General features: G+C 36.6%; 1 protein-coding gene and 2 long non-coding RNA genes across 5 annotated transcripts; 2 read left to right on the forward strand and 1 right to left on the reverse strand.

Annotated features, from left to right (window-relative positions):
- Positions 1-7737: 7737 nt before the first annotated feature.
- On the forward strand, positions 7738-8103 carry LOC131737831 (uncharacterized). The gene is made up of 2 exons (XR_009329435.1): positions 7738-7862; positions 7969-8103. It is a non-coding gene; the product is annotated as an uncharacterized LOC131737831 (long non-coding RNA).
- Positions 8104-9042: 939 nt separating this feature from the next.
- Positions 9043-18559, reverse strand: LOC117406715 (mesenteric estrogen-dependent adipogenesis protein-like). Of its 3 annotated transcripts, none has more exons than XM_059029575.1 (5): positions 18251-18557; positions 18024-18160; positions 11195-11310; positions 10689-10874; positions 9043-10099 (listed from the first exon to the last, which is right to left on the reverse strand). In XM_059029575.1, the coding sequence occupies exons 1-5, from the start codon at positions 18454-18456 to the stop codon at positions 10016-10018; spliced, it is 729 nt and encodes a 242-aa protein (XP_058885558.1). In that variant the 5' UTR covers positions 18457-18557; the 3' UTR covers positions 9043-10015. The 3 variants fall into 3 exon arrangements, with proteins under 3 accessions (XP_058885558.1, XP_058885557.1, XP_058885559.1); XM_059029574.1 differs by having other exon boundaries at positions 11195-11313; XM_059029576.1 differs by lacking the exon at positions 11195-11310 and having other exon boundaries at positions 18016-18160; positions 18251-18559.
- Positions 14764-16827, forward strand: LOC131737830 (uncharacterized). The gene is made up of 4 exons (XR_009329434.1): positions 14764-14958; positions 15393-15553; positions 15943-16142; positions 16706-16827. It is a non-coding gene; the product is annotated as an uncharacterized LOC131737830 (long non-coding RNA).
- Positions 18560-24922: the final 6363 nt, after the last annotated feature.

Genomic DNA, 24922 nt, shown 5'->3' on the forward strand with positions numbered 1-24922 from the left:
TGATTATTAATGTAAATGTTCAGGAAACTCAGTTCTACAAAAGTCCATATTAAAATCTGTATGTAAATTTTAGATTAATGTTCACTGTGTTTACAGCTTTTCCCAGACAATGCAACCAATAACACTGACATGTAGGACTGATATATGCAAATATATGCAAATGCATGCAAATAAGCACACTCTCTTTGAACCACACTCATGCATCTAAAAATGTTAATCTCCAGGCAGATAGAAATGCATAGAAATGAACCATGTTATATTTTGTAAACTGTCTGCAACGGTTAATTTTGTATCATTTAAAAAAAGGCCCATATGCACAAAGCGTACAGTGTTCAGAGTAAGAAGCATTTATATACAACAGAAAACACAAACTGTTACAGGAAGCAAGAAACTACTGTGATAAGGTACCTGCAGGAGCTCATGGCATCTTGAGCTGTTTTTCTTTTATAAGAAAAAACTTGTGTAAGCATGAATGTGACCCAAAATTTACTTAAAGTCTGTTGAGATACATTTTGTAGTTTATCTTCTTACACTTATTTTAAATTGTGTGTTTGTGTTTCTGGAATGGTGTGGTATGCAGGGGCTAATGTAACTGCAATTTTAGTTTCAAAAATATTACGTTGCCACTTCTACAAATTATGTGGTCTGCTATCTTCCATTTTTCATTTCAAGCTGTTGTAACTTTTGGCAGCTTTAGTCATAGAAGGTTAAAGTCAGCTTACATGGCAATGTTGAGAGTGGAGTGTACTGATAGCTGGATGTGCAGAACTCTGTAAACCACAACTCAGATAGTGTGAATAAGTACCGTCCCATATGAAGAGGTGCAAAATTAGCTTGCTTCCAGACAGCTTGTTTTTGTGAGATTCAATAGATAGGTTTATCATGCAAGTGGACCAAATGTATGAGAAAAAGGTGTATTTCAAAAACTGTTTTATTAATGATCACCTGCACTTTTACAGCAAATTCTCTATCAGCACAGAAATGAGCTACAGTATGATTCAACCCCCGCAAATTACCTCGGTTACACTGGCTTTCTTGGTTTTCTATTTTTTTGAGAATCAAAAAGATGACATTAGAGACAGGAGACTCAATAGCTATAATATATAGACATTAAAACTTATAGTAAGTATCTAAATGTTCTGGTGCTACTGTGTATGACCTACAGCATACACATACACACCACCATTCAAAATGTGGCCATGTGTGTCACAATACTTATTTGGAGTGCAAGTATGATTCAGTTCAGCGTTGGAAAAAATATATAAAATAAATAATAATAATAACGTGTGGAACTTTATTTTTCCACTGCGCTGAGGAAGGAACATCAATGTTAGGCCTTTCATTTGCATAGAGCCTTTTGTAGTTGTCACATGTGCTGTGGAGGAGAGTGAAGTGGATTCACCTTAAGGTAGATTCAAAGTATATACATTCCACACACATAGAATAACTAATCTGAAAAGTATCAGCTTTTTTAGAAGAGGCATTTAGAGTACATAACGTTTTTAAAACACACATTTTACAAAACACACCGCACAATGTTTATGCTAGCTTCCTCTTGGCTGCCTAGCAACCAGCACAGAGCGAATATCCTGTCTGCCACTCATCAACAATGTCAAACTTTTTTTATAATCAAGACAGTTAATGGCAAGAAATCTGAAGTTATTAAATACTTTTAACATTTATTAGCATTCCCTCCATGGCCCACAGTGAAAATGTGTGTGTTCCATTCTCATAGCAAAAGTATGACTGAAAGGTTCTTTTGCACGCTTATGATCTCATAATGATTTTCTTTAGCACGCTCAGAGCTATATGCAATACAGCTCTCTTAATAAAGTATGGGATTCATTTATTAAAGACAGTCTGACAGTATGCTGAGCCCTTTAAGCTAGGTCTATACCAAAGCGAATTGCTGAGTAACAAGCATTGCAAGCAGTTGCACCATGTTCCAGGCAACCGCTTGCACACAGTAAGCAATTCTAATGACCACATAGAAGCTGCTTGATCTGATAACTCAGAAATAGAAACATGACTGGTAAAAGCAACCAAAGTTCACGCCTACAAGCTGTTAACTAAACAACATTGTATTAAAACCCTGTTTCAGATTCTAGCTCAACAGTTGGGGAGTAAGTTAAATGACACAGAGAAAACAAAATAATTCCAGTAGATCATTATGACTCTCACTTCTTAGGTCTCACATTGTCAAATGCATTTTAGGAAAAAATCTTTTGCTTTTGTGGATGAGGAAAGAAAAGTTACAAGACATAGATAAAATGCTAATTCAAAAGTATTCATACCCTTTGATGCTAATATGGTACGCGCTTTGAATAACAAACCGAGGTTAAAATATGACTTAAAATATTGGAAGTAAAATATAAAAATATGAAATGAGTGAAACATAAAATTTATGGCCGTTTAAATGACCGGATTAACAATGGTTTAAACGTGTAGTCAATTAAACGTAGATTTACAGACCTAGATGCTATGGTAGTATTATCTACAAATTTCAGTATGATAAAGCAGAACCTAATTCTAGAAAAGTCTAGAAAATGCTAGATTGTAGGTGAACATTCTGAGAGTATAAAAGAGTTAGGCATAGGATGATTGCTGTCATTACCAATACGTCAATATGGGACAAAGTAAAGAGCTATCTGAAGATCTTAGGCAGAAAATTATTTGTTGTCATAAAGCTGGAGAAGGATACAAGAAGATTTCCAAGCATTTGAGTATCCCAATTTCCACTATTGTTTCTATTATCAAGAAGTACAAGACTCATGGTACTGTCACACCGCTCCTTCGGTCTGGAAGAAAGAAGGCTCTTTCACCAAGAACAAGTAGAAGAATTGTGAGGAAGGTTAATAACAATCCGAGAGTGACTGCCAAGGATATTCAAAGTGAATTGGCTGCAAGTGGGACTGGGGTTTCCATTTCAACCATAGGTCAGGTATTGCATGGTGAAGGTCTCAATGGTCGCAGACCAAGGAAAAAGCCACTCTTAGGAAAACGTGACAAGGACAATCGCTTAAAGTTTGCAAAACGGCATATGAATGATGGATGTGAGCTCTGGTCAAAGGTTTGTGGAGTGATGAAACAAAAAACAAGCTATTTGGTCACGCTGATAACAGTTACGTTTGGAGAAAGTCTGGTGAGACATACCAAGAAAAGAACACCATACCTACTGTCAAGCATGGAGGATCTTTGGTACGAGTTGAAGAAGGCTGTGCACAAGAGAAGTCCTCAGAATTTGAATGAACTGGAAAATTTTGCGTTGAAGAATGATCAAAAATCACTAAAGAATCATACCAAAAGCTCATTGACAAATATCCTAATCATTTAAAAAATGATTATTGCTAAAGGTGCCTCAACTAGCTATTCATTTCATTTTCCTTGTCAGGGTATGAATACTTTTGAATTAGCATTTTTGGAGTTTTGCAAAAAACAATTGCTGAAATAAATAATTTCTTGTAACTTTTTTTCCTCATACCCAAAAGTAAAACTTTTGCTATAAAAGATTGTTCCTAAAATTCTTTATATATATATATATATATATATATATATATATATATATATATATATATATATATATATATACACACACATACACAGACATGCTCAAATTTGAAGCTGTGCAGGGCACAATTAAATCTCAAGACTATCAAGGCATTCTGGAGCGAAACGTACTGCCCAGTGTCAGAAAGCTCTGTCTCAGTTGCAGGTCATGGGTCCTCCAACAGGATAATGACCCAAAACACACAGCTAAAAGCACCCAAGAATGGATAAGAACAAAACATTGGACTATTCTGAAGTGGCCTTCTATGAGTCCTGATCTGAATCCTATCGAACATCTATGGAAAGAGCTGAAACTTGCAGTCTGAAGAAGGCACCCATCAAACCTGGGACAGCTGGAGCAGTTTGCTCAGGAAGAGTGGGCCAAACTACCTGTTAACAGGTGCAGAAGTCTCATTGAGAGCTTCAGAAAATGTTTGATTGCAGTGATTGCCTCTAAAGGTTGTGCAACAAAATATTAGGTTAGCGGTCCCATCATTTTTGTCCATGCCATTTTCATTTGTTTTATTATTTACAATATTATGTTGAATAAAAAATCAAAAGCAAAGTCTGATTTCTATTAAATATGGAATAAACAATAGTGGATGCCAATTACTTTTGTCAGTTTCAAGTTATTTCAGAGAAAATTGTGCATTCTTTGTTTTTTGTGGAGGGGTACCAACAAATTTGAGCACATATATAAGGGCAGCAGTGTAGAGTAGTGGTTAGGGCTCTGGACTCTTGACCAGAGGGTCGTGGGTTCAATCCCAGGTGGGGGGACACTGCTGCTGTACCCTTGAGCAAGGTACTTTACCTAGATTGCTCCAGTAAAAACCCAACTGTATAAATGGGGAATTGTATGTAAAAATAATGTGATATCTTGTAACAGTTGTAAGTCGCCCTGGATAAGGGCGTCTGCTAAGAAATTAATTATATATATATATATATATATATCTTCTTTACATTTACATTTTCACAGAGTGAGCAGCCTGGGTATAAAATGAAAACTTCAGCCACAAAACAAAATTTCTATTCAGATTGAACTGGGTCAGGTGAAGTATCGGCTGTGAGAATGTGGTACACTTATTTAGTTATTGAGAATGTGGCATTAATTAGAATGATTACTTTTAGCTTAAAACACACACCCACTTGCTCAATGCCTCATGCACAAAGCACTATGAAACCAAACACAATTGCAGTTCTGTAATCACAATAGAGCAGAAAAAAACACACCGCATAGAAAAGGGGAACTGAAGTCACGCAGCTGCCAAACCCCAGAGACAGTTAATAATAATTACCAGTGCTGACCGATTTGTCACTTCTTAAACAGAAGATCACATTTAAAAACATTTAACCCTACCTGGATATGTAAACTGCAGCAAACTAATTCACTCAAGACCAATTCAAGTCAACAGATGTATGCCATTTCATACCAGCAAAGAGCTAATTGGATGGAGCTGCTTCATTATTGAGCAATTAATTTTTAGTGCAAACTAATTTAACTAGTCTGTTTTGGTTTAGGTGTAAAAGTATCCCATTTTAGGTTTTCAACTGATGTTGTGTTTAAACATGCAGAACAATACGGACGTGCTGTCTTAATGTCGCTAGTTTAGTTTACTAGTGAATAAGCTAACATGCAGAAAAATACTTAAGTGCTGTGTTAATGTAGTTTGGTTTTGCTACTATTTAGTCAGCTTTTTAAATTTAGTGAAGGATGTAGTCTGTTTCTTTTTTCTTCTTTTCATCACTGATATATATATATATATATATATATATATATATATATATATATATATATATATATATTTGTAGGTTTCTAAGGAGGTGTTAGAAACATGTCCCTTTGGTATTACAGGTCTTTTAGCCCAAAAGGCTGGACAGCACTGCATCAATATTCCACACACTTTTTAATAGACCACATTTTAATAGGTATGTTGTGTTGTCCGAATGTGTAAAATTAACTGGGTGCGGAGTTCTTAGTTTTAAGCTGAGCATGTGAATGTACCAAATTATGACAAGTACTGAAAAATGACAGGACACTGATAATTCACAGCTGTTTTACAGCTAATTCCCAGAAGCTAGAAGTGCTTCATTGTTTATTTATCATGATAGGAAATGGTTTGGTTTAGAAACCAAGTCAAGTCGTCAAACTTGAAAACACAGTTAACTGCTTCCCTTTGTTATCTGCTTTTATACCTATACCTTTATTGTTCAAGATGAACAGAAGTTACAATAAATATGAAGTATTTTACTGGCAAAGAGATCCGGTTTCAACCAGGCACAGCTCGGTGTTACTGCTACCTTGCGGTCTGTGAAACCAAACTGCAACAGATCAAGCACACCATGCACTGACTGACCGTGACAGTTGAGACAGTTATGTGGCCATGGGAAGAAAACCACCTGGAAGGAATCTCAAGAGCTTGTCTATTTGCTCAATGATCTTGGGTTTAAGACACTGCCTGATGCAACCATGCGCAAGATGTTTATTTTCAGGCTGTGTGCCATGAGCAAGTGACACATCAGCGAATGCACTCCTGCATTTGAAGAACTGCTATAAAAGTAATACAACAGCACTCTCTTCTGGTTACAGCATCTATCCAATAAAGCATGCATGAGTTTACAGCAGTGGTACACACTCTCAATCAACTGAATAAAAATTGGAAGCACATATTTTTTACTAATACATGTTTTAGAACAGTAAGCAGATTATTAACAGAATCATATGAATACAGTTATCCAGTTTCATTTAGAGACAAAGTTCAGTCATATTCAAAAAGCAAATAGCTTCAAATTACATTCTTTTTTATTTTTGCGATGTTTGCTATCATCTAGATTTATGGCGAGACCTGAAGAACAGCTCCTGAATTCAGTTAAATAAACCTTAACACAGATCTATACAAAATGAAAAACAAATGGAACACAGTATCTGAACAATTGCAATAACAAGCAAATCAATGATTATTTATATATATATAAAAAAAACCACACAAAAAGGTAAAAGGACAAGAAAAAACCAATACATTTTTATGTGAAGTTACTTGTTCTGACATTCACAAATCTTCTGTGGTACTTTTATATTTGTTTGACTTATTTCAACATAGTAATACACTATTACAGCACAATCTAATATCGTGTTACTGTACTGTTTTTATATAAAATAAAAACTGGAATTAAAACAGCCATGTCATATTAATTGTTACCTCTTTTTAGTTAAATAGCTAAACAATACAACTTCCAGATCTGCATCTGTTTGCTGTAACATTTGCTTTGTTTGTAATCCATTCAATTGAATTCACAAATGTAGGTGTAATGGTGCAGACAAATGCAGTCATTTTAATTCAGTAGAAATCTTCACAGCACTGCAATACCATTGCATTCAACAGACAGGGCAACACCCCGCAGTACAGTGAATTACAAAGGAGTCCTCTTTTCATTTGGTATTTATAGGCACTAGCACACAGCCTACACCCCAGTTGTTGTTGTTACATACTTACTATCTGATAACATGGGATGCACCCGACAGAATGTTCACGGACCTTCCCCAACATACATACCAGCTTCACCTACATTCCCCCTTTTGATGTTCCTTATAAATAACTTAAAAGCTACCGCAGTTAACCCCCCCCCCCCCCCCATTTCCTGCAAAAGAACTACACAACTCGTTCCATAGATGGTACTGTTTTCCGCAAGCTTCATCTTATTGCAACCTTTTTCTTACATGTGTGCAAGGGTTTTCCTTATCAATATTAACACTTTGTGCCTGCATGTCTGGATCAGGGTTAACACCCAGAGCATTTAGAGACACCAGCGGACCACAATTTGTGTCAGCGTTTTTACCTTAAGTGTTACTTGTGATTTTCCACTCCAACTGTCAAACTTCTCTTTCATGTAATATTATTATTATTATTATTATTATTTGTTTATTTAGCAGACGCCTTTATCCAAGGCGACTTACAGAGACTAGGGTGTGTGAACTATGCATCAGCTGCAGAGTCACTTACAATTACATCTCACCCGAAAGACGGAGCACAAGGAGGTTAAGTGACTTGCTCAGGGTCACACAATGAGTCAGTGGCTGAAGTGGGATTTGAACCGGGGACCTCCTGGTTACAAGCCCTTTTCTTTAACCACTGGACCACACAGCCTCCTATTCATTGTGTAGTTGACCTGTATACAGAACGCATGACTAAGTGGCTGGCATTGCACATCATCAGTAGTTAAATGAGTACACATAGAATTAATACATTAAGTATTATCCAACAAAACTTATATCCATGTTGTACTGGCTCAATTGAATAAAGGCACTCAACATTTTTTTGGTTAGAAGCATTCTTCCATCCACACGCCAGATTTTAATTTATCATCCGTAAAACACATAATTACAGTTAGCTCCATATTACATCCCTCTTAACTTTCAACTTCTAGTTTTTGTGTCCCATTATGTATTATCATGCTGTGTCCTCTGTATACTTCACATAGTACGGAATGTTTCAGAACTTTGAAGTAGCTCCCCCACGCCTCGCCCTGAAGCCTGTTTGCAAACTGACACTTAAAACTTTATTGGTGAGCGAAAAAGCTACCAGGCCACTTTTGACCTTGTATGAACTGCTATACATGGCACTGAAATGTATTTCTATTTTGCTTAGCCACTCCCCTTCCACCCCTTGTAGCTAGTCCCAGTAGTCAAAGGATAGTGAAAGGAGAAGGGAATATGGTGGATAACTACTAGTAATGGAGTATGTGTGCTCTTGTTATTTTACTTTACTACAGATTACCAAGTCTGTTTGAAACCTTCAACTATGTTGCTAGTTACACTTTACTTATGCATGTATGTATACTCGCTATGGTAAGTACTCAGAAGATAGCAATTAGAAAAGAGCTCTGTATAGCCTTCATTCCGGTGAATAAACTCAGCTTGATTGCCGAAACTGTGTCTCGTTATTTCACCATCTCAACAATCCTGAAGGTCCAGCATGACTTAATACGGGTAAAACTCTCCTGAAGTGGAGTCAACCTACAGCCTACAATAAACCCTAATCCTGTTGTAGCGTTAACATAGAGAATCTCTGGACTAGACATCGAAACAAACTGAACTACAAACAGATTTAGATGTGCAAGTAAATGATCCGATTGTATTCCAGGCACATTTATTCTCATTCACATTATTACTGGTGTATATGGCTGTCGCGGGGGTCTTCAATGACCGAGCAAAGCTGACCTCCACATAACAAAGACTTGAGGAGTAGACACCAGTTTGTAGAAAAAGGTGAAAGGGAAACGTGGTTTCAGGTAGCTCCATGGTGCATATGACTATCCACCACATTTAAAACAGACAGCCCCTTGTTCATGACTTTAGATCAGCATGCAGATACCAACAGCTCAAAACACTAGAGGTCACTACTGCTACCAATTACCGTGCAGTACTCTTGACACTCTAGTTTGTTTATGTTGTTGATTTAGGTTCATCTTATTTTAACAGCAAGCTTGCACTCTTTAGAATTCATTGAATATAGTTTATTCATTATTACAATTAAATCAAACATGTGTCATTTTTTCATATTTTCTCATGTAAATTCTTGAATTGTATGTGAAACCCAAAGCACATAGGTAAGTTTTCATTTGCAGCATTTACAGGTCTCTATAGACAGACTTACAATGTACAGTGATGGTTCACCATCACAATGCCAAAACACCATCTTCATCAACTATAAATAATCTCACGGAGGTCGTGGAAATCGAGAATCATGAATTTGAATAGTTTGCACTGAAAATACAAATCTGCGAGTATCCGTAGCTGTGTAGCTTCGCTATTTGCTGTACGAAGGATGCATCATGTGTCGCAGCCCTTTTGACTTCACAGAAGCGGTCGCAGCTGTTGTTCATACTTTAAATACAGACTGCATTTGCGGAATTGGATAAATTGACTTAAGTAGATGTGCCAAGTTTGTACTTCTTATACAAGAGGTTTAAAAAGAAAAATCAGAAGCGACTTTGTTGTTACATCCATCCTCTCAACCAACAGAGAACCCGAAAGGGAGAATTTCATATATTAATTAGAGAGGTGCGTGTGTTTGTGACAGTAAGATATATTTTAGAATGACAGGTGAAAAGGTTGACGCTGTACGCCTTTCCAAAAAAGACGCACGTCACAAGACTGTTGATGATGCAATTCCGACTTCCGAGTCAGAGACCCTCGACTCCGACCACAAATTATGGGGGGGGAGTCTGAAGTATGTACTTTAAGTTTAGTACTCTAAAGTTACGTTTAAACTTGTCAGTAATAAAAAGCAAGTCTTTATATATTATTGGTTTTGGTGTACTATTTAAAAGCTCTCGTGTATGTTGATGTAGCTAAAACTACATTACCTTTCTGTGAATTCTTGTTTTTTTGCTGCATCACGCCAATGAAATGTACAAAAATGGCAGTGCCAAAATCGTAGACTTAACCATACATCACTATTGCTGTAGCTGTTTATCTAGCAGGGCAAAAACAAGCATCAAAGAGTTCTTCTACAGCAAATCTTTCCTGTTTGTCTTTGATTGTGAGGTGAGAAATCTGTTAAGAAAAAATAAATAGAATAAGTAAACACTGCGGGAGGTAGTGGGGTGGGTTAGATCAAAACATAGAAAAGTTCTGTTAAACCTTACTAAAAACAGTGAGGAATCACTTTGAACTACTAATTGGCAGAGGTAATGATGTGTAAAATAAAAAAAGAACACTCAGCATTTCCACTGAGTTTTGAAAACATCCTGCAATTCTTTTTAAAAGATTTGATACTGCAGTCAGAAAAAGGAAAGAAGGGTTTGATGTATCACAAACATTCGAGAAACAGGCATAAATGTGCCCTAAGAAATAGCGTGCTCACCGCAAATGGTGTTCTGAACGGATTTCTTGGCAGTGAAAACCCAGGTTAAGTTTAAAATATGTTGTCAGACCCCTGTGAACTAGACACGGGGTGTTCAACTACAGTCCTGATTTACATTTATATTGTAGGCTAAATAGGTATAATTCAATTAAATAATTAAGGCCCTGGTTGGAACAAATACCTAGAAATTCCCCAAAATAGTCTGCCAATAAACTAGACCCCTTTTACAATGTTAAGCGACTATGTAAAATCAAAAAATAATCAAACTAAAAATAATACCTTTCCATCGATCGTGAATTTTCGTTTGCTGAACCCAAACCAGAATGGGAAATCAAACAGGGCATCGGAGTGGTATTTGAGAACAAACCATGTATCCCTCCAAACAGGTTTAAAACGTTGGTGCCCAAGCGTGATGGCAAACTTCTCCTGGTCCATCCATCTCTGCAAAGCATCTTTCACGTCAATCTAAAAGGACAGACAAACAAATGAAATATTATATATAGAAATATAACTAACACGACCAGCTACCTGTAAACAACCTCGACTGCCGAAAAAAAGGTCAGTTTTCTGATAAAGTAGAGCTCACATGAGCCAAAACTTTGGTAAATGGATGTAAAGTAATTGTATTTTACAGTAAAATTAAAATGTGTTTGCATGGGACACTGCAGCTTTAAGAGTGGACTGGTTAACAGATGTCTTACTGTATGCAGTGCCCTACTTTTTTTTTTTTTTTTTTAAAGGAAACATGATGTACTACTTAAATTGAAATGCCATAAAATTCTTACTTTGACCGTGTAGCTTTCCCCAGCCACAGATGAAATAGTCTGGTCAAGCCCTCTTTCCATCTCCCACTTGATGATTGAGTTGCTGCCATTAATGACCACAATGAACTGTTTGAGTACTGCTAGAACAACAGAACAGCTGCTTAAAAACACAACATTTATTTTGTCTGGCCACCTACATATACAGTGTATAGGTTCTGATTAATACAACTTTAAAAAAGAAGCCTCAGTCGAAATGAACAAAGCAGATAACACAGGTTTCCTATACAATAAAAAAGGGAAGCTTAGCTTTCAGTGAATGACCTACAGTAGTCTCTTGTCCAAGTCACATTCCATTTTACCTGGAGTCTACTAGAACAATCATATCACTACTATATCATCATTTTCTTTTGTGCAATGTGTGCAGTCAGCACACTTAATAACAATATTAATGACCAGAGCTGTAACTAGTGCCGGGCGAGCGGGGCAGCGGCTCCCCGCGCAAAGCTGTGAGGGGCGGCAAAATGACTGAAATGCATTGCCGCTCGAGTAATCACTCTGTTTTGCGGTTCTCAATGTTTTCACATGTCAGCTGTCAGCGATCTCCTAGCATAGTTTCTATTCTCGTATCCCGGGGCTTGTTGCGCCGGCTGCACGCGGCTTCTGTTTGTCTGACGTCACACGCAATCCCTTCCAACATGTTAAAGGAGAGATTTGGAAACAACAATAAGTTAATCAAAACTATGAAACGTGAGCAAATAAACCATCCTAACTCCTACACCCAAAAAGAAAAAAAACTGGAGAGGGTGGGGTCGCAAATATGATTGCCTGCCCCGGACGCTAATGCCTAGTTATGGTCAGTGACCCTTACCCAGAGGTGAAAGTAGGCCGGTACGGCCCAGTACAGAGTACCGGCAAAACATTGTCATGGTCATTTTATAATTAGACTTATCAAACGATCGTTTAGGCTACATCATTATTTCTTTGTATTTAAGCAAAACAATGCAGTACCTCAGCTCCCGTTCAAGTGACAGGATGACAGAGCGTGTGATCGCCATGGTAACCGTCACAGGGTAGATCGGTGATATTGAACATGAAGAAGCATTCCTGAAAAACTAGTAAAACTAAAAAAAAAAAGCTATTCATCGCAGTGGAAACTCTTGCAGCTTTTGTAAACTGAAATCTTAGTGGCCTGAGACAAAGCATACCATTCCACTTTATCACTTGATAGAATGATAGACTTATCCTTCCAATTGCTTTTAAAAAGGAAAGATAACAGAAAAATAACCATAAAATGCTTCGAAATTAAAACGAACTATACAAGGTAACACCACTCGGAAGTAAACATTTCTCCCGTAGTTTAATGCATATTCTGAGGAAACAAGTAGGCTAGAGCAAAAACAACCTTCATTTTTGTCGTTCAAAAACAGTAAAATTGTTAAATCGTCCCTGTTTTGCGATTGGATCACCTTTTTTTAAAGTACAAAACTACATTGGGTGTGCTCAGCAAGATAGCACAGCAATTATTTAGGTTGTGTTAGCGCCATTCAAAAATAAAAGCAATCTTATAATTTGTTTGATAATTTATGTGTTTATCACGTTAACATCACTTACGGAAAAAACACATGTGATTCACATGGGAAACACATGTTATCACATGTGAAAATAATTATTCACATGTGTTCATATGTGACCACATTAAAATATCATTGATGATCACATGTGATTATAAAATTCTCATCTGAAACACATGTGAATATGAAATTCACATTTAAACACGTGAATATTTCCTGATCACATGTGATTATACCATTTTACATCTGATATGTGATAAGCTCTTACAGCAAATTAAACTTGTTTGATCAAATAAAAACATGTTAAGTTAAAAAAAATATAATATTGGATACAATAAAGAATAAAACTAAAAATACAAATATAAATTAAAATAAGCCTAGTATTATTACAATGAGTTTACAGAACACCACGTATTTTCGCTCTAGCCTGATCAGACCTCGAGACCCAATTTGAATAGGATATGTTCTTTGTAGTTCTAACGGTTAAAATAGTTAAAATGTCTGCAATAGAAAATAAACACCACCGGTATGTTCTCATATTCTGGGTCAAATCAAAGGAAATTTGAAGAGAGATTTGTACAGGACAAAAATCTCCTCTCTGATCCTGAGAGAACTGGACTTGATTCATGGAAAAAAAAAAAAAAAAAGGAACCAAAAGATGAATGGAAATCATACCCGGCCCGAGTCTTAGCCGTCAGTGGTAAGTACGTTTTAACTATAAATTGTATAGATTAATAAATTAGACAGACGCATTAAGTTTGTGAATACAGGGTTTTTATAAACAAGTATTATGAATAACAATTTGTGACAACAAACTCGCACTGACTCCCTCTCTTCCTTGACTTTATATTACTCCGCCCAACACCAGGATTAACCAACCCCATTTTCTGGACAATTACGCCTCCTAGCTCCACCCCTCGACCAACCCACTTGCCGGCAGTACAAGTAGCCATAGATATATAAACACTAGATAGGAAATTACGTCTGTTTGATGTGTAAATTGAGACGCTATCTTGTGAACTGTTCTGAAGCAACTTCACAGCTACAAACACATACAGTGCTTTCGTATTTATCTATTTCTCCCCCCATATTATGTATTTTTAAAAACTTTGTTTTTAAATTATTTTTTTTTATAAAAAAGCACATACACTTAAAGTGCTACAATCGTTTACATATTAGTGGTTGTATGTATAATATAATGTATACACGTTTACTATATATTATTTTCTTCCTATTGCTTCTATATAGGTCCAGTGTTAACGTGTTCAGATGTCTTCAATAAAATTGTTTAATGTTTAATTTATTTTTTCTTATTACCTGCTCACAACTACTTTTTCTTATTACCTACTTAACAACGTGAATTCCATAAAAAAATGTTACAAAATTATTTCTAAGATAATCAATAAGACCCTTCTTATTAATTTGTCATTTTCATCCCTACAGATAACCTAAGATGCATTAAAAAAAAGAAAAGGAGTGGTTAGATGCACAAATAGATGACATCGAAGATGACAGTCTGAGTGGCAAGGGGCAGAGAGCCCTAAAGCAGCCAGTAAGGTATTCACCTGAGCAGACTTCTGAAGAATCTTGCTCTGATGAGGAGATAGTGGCACAAAAAAGATCCAGGATCTGCAGTGTTCCTAAACCTAATAAGGTAGTGTTCTGGCTGTCATTCCGCCTCAACCATTAATAATAAATTATTGGATTATAACTGGTCATACTGCCCTTAGGTTTTAAACAGACACTGTGTTAAAGAAGTATGGAAAACCTACTCGATTGTAGTCCTCAAGGACTGGATTTAAGGAACACCTGACTATTGCATATAGGCTGACATCTATTACATGAAAGGTTAAGTGTAAACATTTTTTTTTTTTGCTATGTTAATATAACTTTTCTGTCCTAAATAATAAAGCTGATTAAATTAATCTGTAGAACTTTATAAAAACAATTAATTATTGCTTTTTCCCCCACTTGTGATTAATAATATATACGTTGTTTGTTATTTTATTTTTCAGAACAAAGTTGCTGCTGTACAAAAAGCTAATTCTGAATTGCTTGAGAAATACAAAACAGCTAGCAATACTAATGATGGATATCCTGGTCAGATTAGCAGAGATAGACTCCTTAAAAAAATTGAAACTCTGGAGGATGAGCTGCAAAGAAAAAGTATTAAAATAAAACAACTCACTAAACTGAACATGCAACTCCAAGAAGGTATGCAACTAAAATAAATCAGTAACTTTTTTTGTTACCTTACTGCCTATATATTGACTCCACTGCACTTGGAATTGATATGTAACCCCAATGTAACTATCACCATATCTACTACTTGCACTGTCCCTTGATTGCACCATGTACTACATTATGTAATTATTTTAGTGAAGCTTACTCTTATTAGGACTGATGTTACTATATATTGTATTTTCTCTTATTAGGACTTGAATTATTGTATATTGTTCTTAGTTAAACTTGATCCTTTTAGGACTGAAGCTAATGTATATTGGACTGTAGTTATTGTGAAGCATTATGACTCCTGTAATATGTATATTTTGTGAAAGTTGTAAGTCGCCCTGGGTAAGGGCATCTGCTAAATAAACAATAATAAAATTATATAATAAACAGCAAGGTTAATGCTCTTGTATTTGTAGGCATACCTGTACTGATAGATGCTTCAGTAAAGAAGTATGTTCAAAAACATCTACCAAGTAAAGTCAGGCCTACAGAAACTTCACCAGAACAAGCAGCAAATCAGTTGCATCCAGTTGCCAAGTCTGCAACACATGCAGAGATTTCATGCAACAGGGATAGTGTAAGTAATCTAAGACATCCTACAATAAATGTTTGAGACGAGTGATGCTACTCATAAGTTTAGCACACCACCACCTGGTTTTAATTTTGCATATTATTAAATAGCTTTGTGTAATTCTAATGAATACAATACAAAAACTATTTAACCACTATATAGAAGACTACACATGATATAACTTCAAATATGTCACACAGTATGGTAGGAAATATCATGCATAGTTTCAAATTATTTTTTTTGTTGTTACAAAGATAATTTCAGTTTCACTACTATATACTATTATTAGATGAGTGTTTGTTAATATTTTGTATTGCATGGTCAGGTTTTTGTTTTGCATGTTGTATCTCTAGTTTCTTATTGTTCTGTTTTTATTATTTATGGCTGCTTTTCAGAAGATAGATGGCTTATTGAATCCAATAGCCCAGCAAGAGGCAAGACAGGCCAGTGACTATAAATAAAATGACAAGAAATCTGATGGGGGCAATGTTCTCAAAAGAACAATTAACAGAGTCCTCAGTCACTGGCAAAAAAGGCATCCAATGCAATGACGTCAGGCAGGCACTGGATTCTTCGAAAGTTAGGCTGATAATAGGTAATGTATATTTCAGGCACAATTTGTCCATGAAACATTTTATCTACCACACTTGATTAGTTTACATTGTGCCATCCACCACATAGGTATATTGTGTTTTCACAAAAAAAAAATTTCTATACTTTCAAATATAAAATATAATTCTGTACTATAATTTTATACTCTACTTTTATTTAAAAATTAAATGGATAAAATAAACTATACAATGCAACTTACATATTACCTTTGTGCTATAGTAATATTATTTATTATGTAAGAAAAAGTAAAAGTATTTAATGTTATTTATTACTTTTGTTATTTGATTTATTATGGGTTTTTTAAAATTATTATTATTTATATGACCCTGTGATGTTGACATACAACTATTGTATTGAGCTTGGGATTACACCCTACACAGGACTCCATGGAGGGCAACACACACACACACACCGTACACTCCAAACACACAGGGTGGTTCAGACTCAGAGGACAATTTAGAGAGACCAATCAACCCAACCAGCATGTCGTTGGATGGAAACCCCCTGTTGACATATAGTACTATTAAATCTATTGTTGTTTTGCAGATCATGTGAAAACCAGGTTCCCTCATACTGATGATACAACCATCAAAGCCTGCATGGCTCAAAAGTTGAGGGATGAAAGGACATTAAAAAAAAGCTGCAAGATAAAATGGAATCTTGTAAGAATGGACATCAAAATGACTTTTTTCCTAATTACGTATTTTTGTTTATATTTAAAATGTGTTGATGTATGTGTTCCTGTAATTCTGCAACAGTATTAAAAATTATTAATTTCACATTGTCTGGTCTATGTTACTCATATATGGGAATACATTTAATTTAACTTTACAAAAAGGACTTTATCTGGTGACAATGTGCATCTGTGTAATGTCAATTTGTGTGCATGTATATCTGGTACAATAGGAGGAAAAAATATTCACCTTGATTTGTGGAGAATAATTGTATACAAATATTAAATAATCTTACAAAACATTTCACATATGCATGTGAAAATTCAGGTGGAACACGTGAAAATAAACATGTGAATGACCACATGTGAAAATAAACATATGAATTACCACATGTGAAAAGTCACACAAGAAAGTCCGAAAACCTTGTGTGAAAACTCACATGTGAACACATGTGAGTTTTCACATGTGAATCACATGTGTTTTTTCCATAAGGGATTGTAATACTAACAGCTGATCTACATTTAAATCAGGATTTTATTTTTCTACATTGAACATGTTTTGAGATGGCAACATAAAGAAAATAAATACACCCGATGTTTAACTTTTAAACTAGTATTACACTTATTTTAACGGCTTCGGAGCTGGTACAGCGTCAGTGAATTGAAAAACAAAAGGTTCTAGTTATTCACTCTCGAATCTGTTAAATCTAATTACATGGCGAGTGTGAGAAACTAAAGCTCTGATATAAATTTCGTCAGACACCAAAATCCAAGCCGAACAAGTGGACAAAACAAACAAATAGTAAAATATATTCACTATTTTCTCAAATTGCCTAGGCAGTGCGGTGTGGACTCTGCACTAGTGCACGGGGGCAGAGGACGGTACTGAACAATAATAGTATAGTAAGAAATTAGTTACTTTCACCTCTGCCCTTACCTGGGGGATTTCAAATATGCATGTCTGTACAACACAGACATTACTCGCAACAATGTAATTTGTATATATTTATAAACGTAACATCACCCTGATTAGTCGAGACAGATTCGCTAATGACGCTCGTGCACTGTGCCACTGTTGTCACTGTGCACTGTGAACTAACTCATGGTTTCTTATGATGGTGCAACTTTTGGAAGTCAGGACAACATAAATAAATATAGGCATTAATCAGCTATTGAAACTTACTACTGTACCTTTTGACTTCTTTTCTGCCTTCTTCCCAGACAATGCTGCATTGTTCTCGCATGCCGAAACCAGCAGGAAAATAAGTTTCGATGTCAGTCTTTTTCTCAGATGCGTGTAATCTCTCAACGTTCGTACCTTGACTGACCTTAAGCAATGTGAAAACAACAAGTATTTGCATAAAAACAGACAAGTGAAACATGTAATATTGTAATAACATCAATGGCTATCTCTCTACCTTCCGGCTGAATGCTGAAAAACAACTTTCCCCGTCGCAGTTTGTACGTCTTCAATAAACACACAGCAGGTCTCTGGGTCATATTTTACAAATCTGCATCCCGACGCTCGTTTTTCCACTGTAAAGCAAAAAGGAGGCTCTTTCAAGAAGTCTTCCAAATCAATTAGCCCCAAGAAGAACTGCAACTTTGATTTGGCTTGCATCATGACTTATTAAATTATTTCTCAGCAGTGTGAATCTAGCAAATGAACACCAAGCAACAACACGGCTCCTTTGTGCTTTCGTCACTGACACCACTTCCTTACAGGTGGTTGCTACCTGGCTCCAAACAGCATGGCGCTTTCATGCGCGTAACGTCACGGTCTGTGCAGACGGAGCGTGGACCGCTTTGGTAGATGAACAGTTCTGAGCAAAATCGAAATGGAAGTGGTGTTGAGAGAAATTCTAATCGCAGAAGTGGATGCAATCGAAGTTCACTTTGTGCTCCACCAGTTTCATAATTTACAGCATGATCAGAAAAGGTATAGAAGAAACAGTCCCTGCTATAAAGAGATAATAATATAAACGTATGTTTTGTGATGCGAGACAAATTAATGAGTATTATAACGTGCAGGATCCCCCCCTCACAAAGGGGTTGTTAGACAGTACTGTATTTTCATCTGGGACAAAAATAGTTCATATACTTGCACATATCTCACCTGTTATTAAAGCTGATTTATTCTCCTTAATTCAAAGTAGGTTATTCCCTGTCCCTGATAGCCTTTCATCAATAACCAGTTACACGTGCTGAAAATAACAGCGGTTTTACTGATAACAAACCCTTCACAAAACAGGGTACGAACAGCTGCATGTCAATAGAATATTTAAATTAAATACGGTAACGTATGAAGTTGCTATTTACGCCGCAACTGGAAGTAGACTACACGGTTCACTTGAATTAAACCGAAAGAACCTGACCAGATCACTGATGTTTACTGAGAAAAATACATTACTCATGGAATACAGGCAAACGCTTAGCAACACAAACTAATTCTAAATAAAATCAGGATAAAAACTATATTTTTTATTTAACTGATAGTATGGAAATTCAATAACAAAAACTTTGTTAAAATAACATTAAGGATGCAGTTCAAAAGTCGGGAGACGTAAAGGCACGCAACTTTATACTGTATCTGTTATAAATCTTTCTTTGCCACCAGCCCGGGTTGCTGTGGGCAGTTGCCGAAATGACTTAAAATTCAATGCTAATTCTGCATCTGTCAACCGCAGTTGGGCACTTCGCGCACTGCACGGGCATTTCGGCAACTGCCCCGATTTCGGCACCGGTCCATAACACACACATTATATATACAAATTCTATCACAAAATTCCATGACAAACTGCCATTTTATTTATTAATTATAAAACCAGTGCCACAAAATGAGTGACAGTCCACCCACTAACATATTTGGAGGTGAAACTCCAGAGAACTGGTACACCACCAACTTTCCCAGTGACGACAGTAATCCATCTGAAAAATAAAATAAAGTGGTACAACAGTAGACACATCAGATTAAATTAGGCACAGCTAAATGAAGTAGAAAAAATACTAATAAATCTACAACATGGGCTGTTAATTGATTTAAAGACTGGCTTAAAGAAAAAATATGGACATTAAACAAGTCCAAATAAACTCAACAGCATTGTCAGGATGTGAGTGGTGGGGGTAAAGATACAATATCCACAATAGCGGGGGGTATTTACAATGAGTCCGTTTTATTTTAAAAACTATCCCCTCTACCAGCAATGGTATCCGAGATCAAACGGTGGACTTGCAGTCCTAAACAAAAAAAGAATAATCACAAGGTGCACGCACGGGGTGAGGGGGTGTGCAAGTGCAGGTGCTCAGAGTGCTGGAACAGGTTGAGGTGGTGTGGTAGTGCAGGTGCTCTGGGTGGTAGTGCTGGCTCCGTAGCTTCAGCTCCCGAGGTAGCCATCTGACAAAATACACCAACAAAAACAACAACGGTCCAACGTCTTACTGTATCAGTGTAAGGGGCTGTACTCATGTAGCTGCGTCCCCTTTGTACTGCTAAACTCCTCCCTGTGATCAGTGCGGCGCCACGCTCTATCCAATTGCCCCAAGCAACGCAGCTGACGTACCACTGACCTTAGGTTAAATTAATTCTCTCCCGTTCGCAAGCATTCTGAGGAAATTTTATGCCAGTGAAAGAAATTCAACTGGTGACCAGTAATGAGTCTCCAGTTTTTTAATGCAGATAGCTGGAATACATTTTTTAAGAGTAGAAGTTTTAACATCTCTGCTGACAGCGAGTTTAATACCAGCAGTAATGACTTCCTGTCATGAAAACTTTCAAAAATGCTGGTAAAGACAAGGCCAAACACCACCCCTGCATTACCGACCTGGATTTGAAGCACCTGCAGGAATCTGAAGCACTTTCACCAGAAACAACGGTTGGATTGGTACACAGGGTTTGTTTGATCTTCATCTTAACCTGGCACGTGGGAATTAATGTCTGCAGCCGAACATCGATCTAAAAGCATTTGATAAGATACTGTACTCCAGCGGTGCAATACATATATATATATATATATATATATACAGTATACAGTATATATATATATATATATATATATATATATATATATATATATAATATATCCTCAAACTCACCTTGAAATCCAGCTTCAGCCTCCATCACAGCTGCTCTGCTTCCTTCCTCAGTTTCATTGAAACTCTATCCAGACCATCCACATTATCAACTTGTGCTCCGCCCTTTACTTTCAATGCAAAACTTCACAGAAAATGGAAATGTGACATTTATTTTTAAAAAGGTGAACCTTAAAATTAATTCTTAAATGCAAATTAAAGGTTATGTCATTTTTTTTTTAATTTTAAAAGGGCTTTAATATATTTTCTTCCCCCAAATGACAATTAACTTAAGTGGTATAAACCACTTCGGGGTGTGTGATTCCCATGATTCTCCGCACAGCCCCTCGTGGTTTATACCTTATGCAGTGCATTACGACAAAATATAGCTACTATCCCTAATTATATATATGCTTTCAATTACAGACAAACTGTTGCCTTTTAATCTGTAGACAGGCGAGTTTCGTGTGGCCGATGCAGATCCACATTATAAACACATAAGCATAACAATGGTGTGTAATGTCTTCAGGTAGGGTTTAAAAAAAAACAAAAAAAACAAAACAGAACCAGCATTTAATTTGAACATGGTGACGCTCTTAAATGATGTCTTTAGGTTCTGCAGAGTGCTTTCGATTCAAGGGTAATTGTCGGCTTTTATCTGGCCAATTATCATCATATATGTTTTGCCTCATCTCAATTTAAAACTTTTAAACCTCAACATCAATAGATCAAAGACTTGTAACAAGAAGGATTTCTTTGGTAAGTCTTCGTATAACGTTTTTATTTGTTTTTATAACTTGTTTAGAAATATAACTTGAAACAATCTTTTTTCCAAATTTACAGTTGTTTTTTTCCTGATTGCATAATTACCATTTGGTCACACTAGGAGGGATCAGAACAGTATAAATCACCTCAATTATGGTTCTCTCTTGGAAATTGACAGTGCAGGAGGCCCTTGATATATTTGAGTCTGAAGAGGATGCCCAAGAGGTCTATCTAGAACCACCTGAGCCAGCTGTCCAGTCGGACGAGGACTCTGCTGATGATGACGAGGGAGGTTTGGTGGACAACCTAAGTGGAAGGCAGCTGAGATCCGGAGCAGTTGTTGTTCTTGCCAGTGGAGAGCATCTAGGAGAAGAGATCCTCAATGAAACGCAAGACGATGTTCCTGAGCCACACCTGGATACAAGACGATCTCAAGACCAGTGATGCATTCTTTTTTGCAGCAGATTACTCCACTTTCTGTGAAATGTCACCAGCAGCAAATCAAAGTTTTTAACTTTTTGAAGGAGGAATGTACGCAGTACGTGCTATTTTTGAACTGTCCATATCACAAATCAACATTTCTGAAATGATGGTTTTCATCGCAGTCCTCATTCTTGTGGTTATAACCAGCTTCCTGGCAAGCACCTGCACTGAGAGAGTGGGGGCGATGTGCAGAATGAGCTGGTCTGCACAGCCATGAGGAGGGAGCGTTTTGTCTAGACCATGAGATTCATTGACTGTGCAGACACCACCAAGATGGATCCTAAGGACAAGATTTGGAAGTTTAGGCCATTAATGGAACTGTTGAAGAAGAGATTTCTTTCTTCAAGCTTGTGCAACAACTCGATGTTGACAAATGCATGGTGGCCTACTATTGTCGTCATGGTTGCAAACAGTTTCTTTGTAGTAAACCTGTCAGGTTTGGATACAAAGTTCAGTGTTTAAACACAAACCTGTTCTGGAAAGCTGCCTTACCAATGGCTGTGATGATTGATGAGTTGCCAGAAGAATTTAGGCACCTCCTGTTCCACTTCTATTTTGACAACCTGTTCACAGGATTCAACCTGCAAGGAGTCAGGCTATGCTGGAACAGGAACAATCTGTGAAAATCATGTCCAGAAAGTCTGTCCCCTTCCCTCCAGCAAGGAGAAGAAGAGTATGTAAGGAACCTTCAAGAGCATGCAGAGCAAAGAAAATTATTATTTCATGCAGAGTTGCTAACTCCATTATCATGGTGTGTCTCCTGTCTTTCCAATGCAGCGGTATTCACAGGCTGCGAAGAAAAATATCAAAGTGCCAAGCCTCCTTCTCTGCAGAGAGTACAGCAAGCACATGGGCAGCATCAACAGAATGGAAGAGAACGTTGTCAAGTATAAGATTGGAATCAGAGGGAAAAGGTGGTGGTTGATAGACGTTTGGCTCTTAGCCCGCTCAGCAGGATCAGCCGTACCTCCGCATTAATTCAGGAAGATCGTCCAAACCTATTTCCTTCATTCCACACTCAGTAAAGATCTATGTAAAATTATCATCTTTAATTACATATTTGCCTAGCATGACAATATGGTCACACGCTATATTAGAACTCAAATAAAAAAATTAGAAAATTCAGGTTAATTAGGGTTAATTATGGGTGTTGGTTCAGTTTCTTTTTTAGGTCACAAATAGCATGTTGCTGGAGGTGTCTGGGTGTGGGGTGAGTTAAACACAGCTCTCCTGGCTTAATTTATTTATTTTTAAATACAGCACACAAATGTTTAATCACTGAAAATAATACCAGCTTCAGAGTTATAGACATTTCAGTATTATGAACAATCCATTCCCATTATATTTGTAACTTTGAGGATTAGCCGTTTTAGTTTCTTTTTAGTATTGCTATACCTTACATGTTTTATAGTTTTACAGTTATATGTTAAAATAATAATTCAACATGGATTTTCTTAATTTATGCACTCTGTGAAGTCAGGGTCCGATGTAAGAGCTGTTTTAGTGCCAAGGCAACTGAACACACAGATACCACCTTTTAGTGTTAACATACTTCAATACAGTAAGTTACCCTGTAACCTGAAGATTCAAGTCTGTTCATTATCTTTAGAGAAATAAAAAAAACAGACCCAATTCTGGAGACCTGTGTGGTGTAGCGTCCCAATCAAAGCTGGCCTGTGCCCTTGAAATAGTACCCAGACTCACAAACTGCAGTTTAGTGCTTCTTGTGCACTTTTATTAACAACAAAACTAAACTAAATAAACAGCAACCAAGCTAAGGCTATCACGGTACATTAACTAACCTGTCTTCAACACTGGCTCTGTTCACTCTCTGTTCAGGTTTAAGTGTGGTCTGACCAGTTTGTAAAAAAAAAACAAACCATAGGCATCTTTGCATGGGAGAAAAGCTTTTCAAATCTGGCCCATGAAACCATTGTTTTAAAACAAAACCTGTAAAATTGACCCAAGCACAGTAAAGCAAAGTATTGTGGTAACAAAGCACAGTTAGACATAGTTAATGATAGATGTATGTATATGCATTGTAAAACGTTGCCACTATGCTTACCATGCCTCACTGTGGTACAGTACAGTAAATGCTTAGTGGCAACATGCCAGTTTAAATTGACCTGTATTAAGGGTAACACTGTTTTTTAAACTAGGCTATTGGTGTTTCAATCACACTAACAAAGACAGTCTTGTTAACAGCTGCAAAACATCTGCTAAAAACAGATCATGCATTTTTATTTGAAGATGTAATGCACAGACTGACCACATCTATTTCCTACATCTCCATACAATGTTTTCATGAAATGAAATAATGCCAAACAGGCAACAAGGGAAAACTGGTCTTTTTTGTTTTCTTCTACATCTGTATCCACTCCTAATATCACAATTCATTTTATTCCTACATTTAAAGAGCCCCACACAATCAAGTTGAATCATAAAAACAGGATTGTTTTACTAGAACCCAGACATGGACAGACCCTCAAAGAGTGTATAGTTTATAAAGTAATCCCATTAATCGTATCTGTGTTGCATTTCCATTAGCTATATAGGTAAATGTGCATGTGCAGTTTGAAAGAACACACGTTATACAGGCAGCAAACACACATTTTCTTTATAGATATATTAAAAAAAAAAAAAAGATATCCGGTACTACATAAGTGTAGCTTGATAATGCCCGGACAGCCTGCCGTTCCCCCGATTTAGTTTGTGTTTTAAGCTTATGTTCTTTTAGAAATCACCCTGGTTGTTTTATTTGTTTTTTTTATTGT

The sequence above is a fragment of the Acipenser ruthenus genome, chromosome 8, assembly GCF_902713425.1.
Source record: "Acipenser ruthenus chromosome 8, fAciRut3.2 maternal haplotype, whole genome shotgun sequence".
NCBI lineage: Eukaryota > Metazoa > Chordata > Actinopteri > Acipenseriformes > Acipenseridae > Acipenser > Acipenser ruthenus.